General features: G+C 41.2%; 1 protein-coding gene across 1 annotated transcript in view; it reads right to left on the bottom strand.

The window, feature by feature from the left end:
- Positions 1-5,384: 5,384 nt before the first annotated feature.
- snx33 (sorting nexin 33) overlaps positions 5,385-10,445 on the bottom strand; it is a 19,515-nt gene continuing 14,454 nt past the window's right edge. Inside the window, exon 2 of the mRNA XM_068722575.1 lies at positions 5,385-8,492. Within this exon, the coding sequence (XP_068578676.1) occupies positions 8,239-8,492 (254 nt within the window). The 3' untranslated portion in view covers positions 5,385-8,238. The remainder of the gene's footprint in view (positions 8,493-10,445) is intronic.

The following is a 10,445-nucleotide window of genomic DNA, read 5'->3' as shown; positions in this document are numbered from 1 at the left end:
ACCTCAGTGCTAGCCCCTTTGATCTACACAGAGCAAATGGATACTGGGCTATAGTGTGTGTGTGTGTGTGTGTGTGTGTGTGTGTGTTTGTGTGTGTGTGTGTGTGTGTGTGTGTGTGTGTGTGTGTGTGTGTGTGTGTGTGTGTGTGTGTGTGTGTGTGAACTAGAGTTTTAATTATATAAAGCCAATCAGTCACATAGTATATCTAACACCTTCACCAAGCCATTTACTGACCATTTAAAGACTTCAATCTGGAATTCCTACTAGGCAGAAATAACCACTTTAGCCTCCTGAAATACACTTTTCTGATGGGTCCGGACAATAAGAATCATCTGGAACCAAAGTCTGGGTCATCCCTCCCCCTTAGCAATACCTGAGTGGAGACAGAGAGGTGAAGAACGGCAGTCAGAGAGACAGAAAGACGGACACAAATGCAGAGATATAAGAAAAGTGTACCAAAGAAATTACTTAATATCATGCATATTAAGTAGCTACTAAGACAGAGCCTTTTTTTATGGAGCATGTCTATGTTTCCTCAACCCTATGTTCCCTCAGCACCGTGTCCCCTCAACCCTATGCTCCCTCAACCCAATGTTTCCTCATGTCTATGTCCCATCAGCCCTATGTTCCCTCAACCCTATGTTCCATCAGCCCTATGTTCCCACAATCTTATGTTCCCTCAACCCTCCATCAACCCTCCATCAACCCTATGTTCCATCAGCCCTATGTTCCCACAATCTTCTGTTCCATCAACCCTATGTTCCTTTACCCCATTTGTTCCCTCAACCCTATGTTCCATCAACCCATGTTCCATCAACCCTATGTTCCTTTACCCCATTTGTTCCCTCAACTCCATGTTCCCTCAACTCTATGTTCCCTCAACCCTATGTTCCATTAGCCCTATGTTCCATCAACCCTATGTTCCATCAGCTCTATGTTCCATCAACCCTATGTTCCATCAGCTCTATGTTCCCTCAACTCTATGTTCCATCAACCCTATGTTCCATCAGCTCTATGTTCAATCAACCCTATGTTCCATCAGCTCTATGTTCCCTCAACTCTATGTTCCATCAACCCTATGTTACCTCAGCCCTATGTTCCATCAACCCCATGTTCCATCAACCCTATGTTCCCTCAGCCCTATGTTCCATCAACCCTATGTTCCCTCAGCCTTATGTTCCATCAACCCCATGTTCCCTCAGCCCTATGTTCCCTCAGTCCTATGTACCCTCAGCCCTATATTCCCTCAGCTCTATGTACCCTCAGCCCTATGTACCCTCAGCCCTATGTCTATCTGATGGCTCTATCAGTGTTTAAAAAAATGATTTCTATAAAAACACACCATAGCTCTATAGTGGTCATGTTTTCATCAGCTTCGAAACCCTTTCACTTCCGTATTTTTGTTGACATCTATTAATTAAACAGTTTGCTGACATGTCAAACACTGACTGGATTTAGGCAACACAAGTTATGCTGACAACATCTGTAAACTGTGGACTGTTTATTCTCAAATGGCTTTGATTCAGAATGAATGTTCAAGCTTTGAAGAAATATGAGTCATCAGTTACTGGGAGTCGTACTTTCCCACTTCCCCACATATGTGTCAGTTTATAATAGTTTATAAATAAACGTTGGCATTTTATGGGAGTTTCTTATTTGAAAACAAATGCTGTGTAATCTGTAATATATGGCCAGAATTTTAGTTTGAAACATTCAAAAAGTCAATTAATAATATCAACAGAATATGAAGAAGTTACAGCGTTGGCAATATGCCAAAGACATCTATGTATTGTGTTGCAGAGATATCTACTGAATTTAGCATATAGCTAACTATTGGGGGCCCTTACTGTCTTGTAAGGCAATAAGGAGTTATCTGGATAATCCTATTTGTCTCTGCATAAAACTAAATGAGAAAAATACTTACCATGACTTCTCTGGAAAGGTTGAAATAACACTTTTTCATGATTATAACTCATATTGGTAATTCAGTAAAGGGACAATAACTACCCCCAAAAGACTGGCAGCACCAGGATTCCTCTCCCAAACTAACACAAATCTCATCTGAATGTTGGCGTTTGGCCCTGCTGGGACATTGGCCCCAGCAGCAAGCAGCAGAAGCAAAAGGAGGAGGGATCACCAAACCCACCATGTGTGTTGATTCGGCCATCTGTTGCCTTTGTTTCCTCCTCTTGCTCGGGGAGGAGGACGCTGTAATCCTCTGCACCGTGGAGGTCAAGTCCATGTCACTCCAGTCAGTCCAGGAGGAAGACAACAATCCTGTCCGGTCATCCATGAAAGTGATAGTAATGACAAATTTAACTCAAGAATCCTTTTTACTGCTTTACATACAGACCAAATACTTGAGGGAATCTTCCTTAGAAATGACCGGGACATTTGAGTCTTTGAGTCTTGACATGTTTGAAAAAGTGTGATTCGTGTCTGCAGTCAAACAGTTAAACCTAAACACGTTCGCTTCTGTGCTCCTGCAGCTCAGACTGATTTTTCATTAAGGGAAACAAATGAGGACTCTGGGTACGTCGTGTCCTCTGAGGCATCCCGTCCAGGGGCTGGAGATGCACTTTTCCTCCCCAGGCTATGCAGACATGAAACTGCTCCTTCCCTTTGCTCAGCATCTTGGGGGTTTTTTTTATTTTTTTATTCTTTTATGGACATCTGCTGGCACTTTGGGCCATAACGCTTTTACCATGTGCCCCAGCAGCAGCATTGCAGACCTGAAAGAAATCTACACTTTTCCCCCTTTACACGAGCCAGGTGTGTCGCATTGGAAGTTATGGGCATGAAGAGAAGTAAAGAATGTGTTAAGTAATGTAAATGTTAATCGCAACATGGTACCCAAGCATGGCCAGACCAGTAGCAACGGGGTATTTTGAGTTTTCTTTTTTATGATACAACAATTTTAGCATCAAGCTGGAGCCGTATCAACAACTGTTCCCTTCTGGAAAAGAGGTAGTTAGCTCATCCGGGCTTCAGCTGTGTCTGATGGAAAAAGCCTAAAAGGAGGCAAAGTTGACTGGTTTTCATCTCCCCCACTTCCTCGCTCACACGAACTAGTTTGCTGCGGAGAAGTGCACTGTTAGCATTACTTTGGCAAGAACTTAAGGACTTGGAACTTTTTCCAAGGTGTCATTTTACTACCATTGAGGCTTTTTTGCTGCACTAGTACTCTGTGGTGTATAATATAGAAGTGTGTGGGAGGCAAACTTAATTTGTCTGAAAATACCGTTTAAATCTGCTTTCACCACCCCGTTTAGTGTGGGGATTTATGGTTCAAATTTAGATATTCGCTCCCCTGTCAGTCTTGGGTTCTCTAAGTGAACTTGATGACGCCTCCTCCTGGCATATATCATGAAGGTGACATCATCCCGCCGTTCCAGTTGCATACCAGAACCTGAGAAAGCCGGAAACATTACCATCAGACCCAGGCATTGGGTTCAAATAGAAACATCTGGATTTTTGTCTTTCTTTTTAAAGTTGAAAAGATTGGACGTGCATCTGTAAAGTACACCTTGTTCTCGACAAACAGTGGAGCAACTGTGATTCTTTAGCATCACTATTATGTCAACGCGACAGAGAGGACAAGTTACTATAATGGTACAAACCAAAGACACCTGCTGTTAGGGTTAAAACAGAAGAGGGAGCTCAATGTTATTTAGATCCATGCCAACGCCTCATTCACTTCCACCACGGAGCTGTTGATTTTTGAGCTGTCCAAATGAAAAGTTTGCTTCCGAAACATCTGGAACAGATTAAAGGGGAAAGCCGGGGTTTCTCTTTAACATATTGTACTAGATTACAGTATGGCATTCATCAGCTGCATCCAAGAATTAATCCAGCAGGAGAGCTTCACTCGTATCAGGAAACTTTCAATAAAATATTCGTTGACTAAAAATGAACATATGAGAATGTGTGTTAACTGTTTCCTACACATCCATACAGCTAAAGAACAGGTTCTGTTTTTTTATGAACAAGGATAAACATATGCTATCTCATAGGTTTTAATAAGTATACTTAAAAGCACTAAATTCCGATTTGGCGCACTGAGAGATAATGCTGTCACTCTCCCTGTGTGTGTTGTTATCCAAGCTTCTCCGTGCTTTTTAAACGTAGCCGGTCCGTGTTAGTGAATGTGAGTCCCAGTGTGGTTGCCCCGCCGGCTAGCTAATCACCACCGCTCTGTAGCTGCGCTCATACGACGGTTACTGCCAATAACGCCGCCCTGTTACTTGCACTGCTCTTTCCGTTAGCACGGTTAGCCGCTAACCGTCGGCCCAACTTGTCGCCATGTTGAGAGCCATCTGACCTTTATAAATGAATTCATATGAAACAACGCTGAGAGGGTGCTGCCATGCTAGCGACTCTGTGAGGCTGTCCTCAAAGGGAAACCTGTATCGCTATTCATCAAACTAGATGGTTTAGCCATTAATGGCCTATAGTTTAGGAGATATCGGCTGTAGAGATGTTTTCCTTCTCTCCAATATAATGGGACAATAAGGCACTCCGCTTGTGGTGCTCAAAGCGTCAAAAATATGTGTGTTAAGTGTTCAAAAAAGTTACAAGAAAGCATCGTCTAGGGACCATGAATGTAGCGAATGCCACAGTAATCCATCCAGTAGTTGTCTGGATATTTTAGTCAAAACCAAAACGGTTAACCTCTCTGGTGGTCCTGGAGGAAAAGTTAGGGGATCACAAACCTCAGTAGCTGTGTCTGTACAAAATGTCATGGCAACCCATCCAATAGTTGTTGAGATTTTTCAGTCTGAACCAACTGTCTGACAATGCCAGCCACAGCGTTACCATGGCTAAAAACACAGGAAGAAATGCTTTCTGGTCAAAACATACAGATAATAGACCTAACAGATTGCCCACTCCAACCCAACCATGAAATTGATTTCAAGAATTCTGCTCTATTCAGACTTCTAGCTAGATGTGCGCACATTTCTTCTGTGTGTCATTACTGTTGGTACACCGTCAGTGTGTTCTTTTGTTTGCGTGTACACAGAACTTTGGGTAGCAGCTCCTGGCTGTCCTTGCTTTTGATTATATTCAGGACAAACTGTTTGTGTGTGTCATCACATCCCGCTCACAAATGTCCTTGTGTACTAAGTATGGGAAAGAAAAAAAAAACCTGTCAGAATATGACAACAACGGTACGGAAAACAAAAGCTCATTGGGTGAATGTTTCAGTGTCCCAGATTTTCTTCAGTGTTTCTTTGGTAAACTGTTTGTTGTTTAGAGGAGTTATATGGGCAACTGTAAATAAAATATGACGCGCAAATGTTCCAACTATAAAACACAATACTTGAGTAGTCTAGATATAACGTCTGCATGTACAAATCCACAAAGAAGAGAAAGACAGCAGGCGATCACCATCATTACTTTTATTAACATTTTTAGGTCCCCTTCCCTTAAATCAAGTGACAAATTACTTACGGAAAATCACCATCTGTTATTTCAGAGACTGAAACTGAAGCATAGAGTTCCTGCAACTCACCCGGTCACACATCCATGTCAAGAAACAGTCACCTGGTGTCAAATGCCGTGCATTTAACTTGTCATGCAGCTTTGGAACATGAGAGGAAAATGTCATTATGAAACCTAATTGAGCACCTCTTTTCTTTTCTTTTACACCTTGCATGTCTTTCATTTGCCCCAAAAATCTGTCTTCTCATTTGTCTTCTTTCTTTGTGGAATGTTTTGTTTTTTTTCCAAACGCTCCCTTCACATTTTCCTCAGAGTAGAACAGATTCAATTACAAAACCAGAGAGCACATTCAATTTCACTTCAACCTAACAGAGTTAAAAAAAAAAAAAAAAAATAGGAAGCCCAGTAGAAAATGTCTGACTTCTTTGGTCTCGGAGAAACGGTGATGAGTGCAAATGCTGACAGAAAAAGAAAAAAAAAATGCTGAAGTATGAAAAGCGAAGGGTTGTTCAAAAATAAACATAAACAACACCACATTTAGACAGCAAGGAGTTAAAGGCTGCAGATGTGGACTGAACAGTACCGGTAACTGAGACACTCATATCTGAGTCACACATATACACACACACACACACACACACACACACACACACACACACACACACACACAGACCATTTGTTTACTGAGAAACCTGCACTGAATCAGCACTTCTTTGTTGAGAGAGAGAACCATAATAAGGCTCTAACTTCACATTTTGAATCTCACAAACACCAGGCAGAGATGTCACAAAACGAATGTTTCCTTCCACACCCAAGCACACCACTGAGCGATCAATCCCTCTTCCATCAAAATGAAGAATCAGTGTCCCACAGCTGAGGAATAAACACTGGCTCGAGGAGAAGCGTGTCAAGTTCACAAAAACATTCCCTGTACTTCTTGACGTAATGCTTATAATTGCAAAAAACGCAGACTACACATAAATAGGTTAACGCGACGCTAAAGATAGTCTCGTCAAACCGCAAGTTGCCATGAATTTTGTTTCCCTCTTGTTAAACAGGATGAGTAATGTTACTGGAACATCTCTAATTTAGTTATAAACATCTCATTCAAGCAGTGAGGAGTGGGACTTGGAGCCTCACAGCCACTTAAAACTCATTCAGTGGGGCGAAATTAGTACACTAAATGTGAGAAACTAAATGTAAAAAGTGATGAAAAGTGGTCTTTCTTGGCTTGTTAGCTTAACTTAGCATAATGCCTGGAAACAGGGGGAAAGAGCTAGCTCTGCCCACAGCTAACTAAATATATCCCTAAATCCAATAACACATTGTATTTAATTTTTTAAACAAGCGAAATACAACATTTTTAATTAGTGAGCATTAGATAAGATTTAGACAGAGCCAGGCTAGCTGCTTCCCCCTCTTTCCAGTCGTCATGCTAAGCTAAGCTAACCAGCCGCTAGCTGCAGCTTCATAATCAACGGACAGACATCAGAGTGGCATCGATCTTCTCATCAAACTCATGGCATGAAAGCAAAGAAGCGTATATTAGTTATTATGGCTACAGGGTATATAGATGATCGGAATGATATAATGTGGTTTTATTTGTGCATTAGATGATGTTTTAAAATACTTGATAGCAACATTAATTTGTACTGTTTTTTGACCCAGACTACATTAAACACAAAACTCTAATAACAGGAACTGAATGTCAACTGAACGATTTAAAGACTGAAATGTCAACTCGATGTTCTGCCTCACAAAACCCCTTAATACTCTTCAGCTATCTGACTTTCAATTTCATACTAGTCGGCTTGATAAACGTGCTGCGACATAAAATAATGTTTTTGTTTTCCACCGTGAAAAAGGGAATTGACTCATTTCATTCGCTCACCCACACATAATCACCCCCCCCCTCACACACACACACACACATGCACACTAACAACCACTAGTGTATGAAAACATGTGCAAACTTGTTTCTAAATGGAACTCATTTATAATAATTTCCCCAATAAGACTCAAGTCATTCTACAGACAAATGGCATGTTTAAAAATATTCCATCAGATTGCTTCAGATCCTTAAAGGCACTTAATGCATGAAAATCGCAAGAAAACAATCTGATTTGTGCAGTTTAAGTAAGTCTTCCACATGGTGCAAAGTCAAGATGTAATAAGAGTACAAGTAACAGATACCGATTTCAATGCAGGGAACACTTGAGCAAGGTGAGCACTCAACAAGATGATGGTGAAAGTATGCAGTGCACTTGTTTGGCCACAAATACGATCTTTTCAAGGTCCGAGGAGAAAAATGTGTGACTGGATTGTTGATCAGATGTCGGTAAATAAACCAAAATATATGGGGGGGGGGGGGTTCAAGGAATTAGAAACAAAGTGCATGATGTTGGAGAGAAGGGGACAATTTCAAAACAGGACCCGTTTCATGGTATTACACTTTAGAACAATCAACTACAGATTCGCTATGAATCCGAAACCTATATTCTTATTTTATTGTTTCAAACACCTTAAATTATGTAAAATTGGGATGTGTATTTCAGGAATGACAAGGTACAGTAGGTCTTGAAAAAAAAAAAAAAAAGTGACTTTGAATCCATCAAAGGGAAAGACTGACTGGCTTCGTATGTCTTTCTACTAACTATTGCTTAACTTATCTGCAAGTCTTTTCCAACCGAACCAAACATGACGAACACAAAACGCCTTGATAAAAGAGCAAAGACTTGGATCTTCTTCTTTTTTTTTTTTTTTTGGCATCTTGAACCGGACAGCAGTTCGGTGTCTTTACAGACAGTCGTACATGCGCAGGGTGCGCTCCAGTTGCTGGACAACACGCTGGTAAAAGGCGATCTGCTCCGTGAGGTAGGCCTGCATCATGTCTTTGAAGTCCACCTCTCTCTGCTGGTGGAAGTGGCTCATCTCTGCCTGGAGGGCGAACCCGACCGTCCGGCAGCGTTTCCTAATGCCGTCGGCCTCGTCCTGGTCCATCTTCCCTTCGTCGCTCATCCGCTGGCTCTCCTTCACCTTGGCAAAGGCACCTGGGTTAGGAAGAAAAGTTGTATTATTCTAAAAATCTGTAATATTCGAATCACAAAAAGGCGGTGACGTTTTTTGGTAAACTGTTATTGCAAAAGCATTAGGCTGTTTATAGGCCATCAAAATGACTGTAAATAACCACCCAGTGAAGTTGCAGTTTACAGCCATAATTTTCCAATATATCATCAGTTCATTATGTTATCCTAATGGACATTTATGTGAAATTGGCATATTATTAGATATCGTTGGCGTGGAGGCATAAACAACTCGTCTCATTTATCTTGAGTGGTATGTGGTCATAAAGATAGTTTCGTTTTTACTTGCCCAGTTTTTGAGATATCCATCTTTGACTGTTTCTGCCTCCAACCGAACACAACAAAAACATGTTTTTATCACATGGGGGTATCTAAGCCATGCAGGTAGTTTTGTTTTTTCTTTAGACAGATTTCTGTCTTCACACAAGTACAATGATATTTGTGCTGCTTACAGCATTGGGAAACACAATTAACAGCAAGGTGTCTTTACACATAAAGTAGTAGTTGCTCTGGATAATCCACAGAGCAGGACTACTTTCTCCAAAATATAGTTGCTGAAGAAGCTGCACGGCATACAGAGCAACAAAGACACTAATTCTTGCTGCTGATTTCTGTCATTATTTTATCTAGTGAGCCCTGCAAACTAATTTCCATAGATTTGTTTTCATAAGTATTAAAGAATCAGATAAACTGGGCAAATAAAACCATCTGACTGGCCAGATACCATTAGATTTAAGTGAGAAATTATGTTTTTTTTAGTGTCTAGACTGATTTTTCAAAGTCACCGTCAACTAAAAAGTCACTATTTTCAGTAAAACTTTTTTGGGTAAAACCCAATAAGCTGTTGGCGATGATAAGATGACGTATAGAGTTACTGAAAAGCAGTAAAAATGTGCTCCTGATGAAAGCGTACAAATAAAAACCCTGTCACAAAAGTTGTAATAAAAGTTCAGCAGAGTTTAAAAAACGGTCTGAGATGTTTATTGCTCTGTGGGCTTTGGGTGGGTCTGTATTACTCTATGTTGTGCTTTATGAAAAAAAAAAAAAAAACTGCTTTAGTAATGTTAAACCAATATCTCCTCTATGGCACTCAGCAAGACCAACAGTGTAACTTTTCCCCCCAGAAATTCACTCCTGTAAAGCTGGACAGAAACAAGTACTTTTTGTTTCAGTTGCACACCAAACGTCTAGTTTCAGTATGTTGTCGACAAGTTGTAACCACATTCCCCCAGACTGAGCGTGACGTCACTTTCCGAGGGAAGAACATGGCAGACGAATGGCATGTCGCCACACTGCATTTCCCACCGGAATAGCGAGGCTGCCTCGGTCTCATACACGCTGAGCTCGATAACAGGAAGAAGACTGATTTCTGTCATGCAGTTGAGCTTGCTAGCAGGACCTAGTTTGCACGCGCTAGATGTTACGGCTTTAATGTATCCGCTGCGGCCTGCAGGTTTAATCCGTTAACTGTATCTGTGAGTTCATGCCGCCCTGGATTTCGTACGGAATTCCTGGCAGAAGTCTGGGAAATCATGAACAGCACTTTCAGTCTGTTCCAGCAAGGAGGCGTGTGGACGTCTGTGGCGGTGACCTACATTCATGTATTCTGTTTTCCACATGAGAGGAGAATGTGCATCAAGAGATAGCATGTCTGTGGGACATAAAGGAACGGCACTCATGGTTGTGTGTGTGTGTGTGTGTGTGTGTGTGTGTGTGTGTGTACGTGCATGATGGGGGGGAGGGGGGTTGAATCAACATTTTTGGGATCAGCTAATGCAAAATCTCATCACAAAGAATCTCATGGGCTCCTCCTCGCAGCTAAATCTGCTCTCTAAAATTACGCAAAACGATACTATTAAAGCCGAAAATACAAGCTACAAAAAGAAAAACTGTGGCCGAATAAAAAGCGAAGCTGTGTAA

This window comes from Cebidichthys violaceus, unplaced genomic scaffold (genome assembly GCF_023349555.1).
Source record: "Cebidichthys violaceus isolate CVI_PGR_0920_01 unplaced genomic scaffold, fCebVio1.0.p SCAF_3, whole genome shotgun sequence".
Lineage (NCBI taxonomy): Eukaryota > Metazoa > Chordata > Actinopteri > Perciformes > Stichaeidae > Cebidichthys > Cebidichthys violaceus.
Note: the sequence above shows the minus strand (reverse complement) of the source record. Positions and strands in the feature narration are given on the sequence as shown.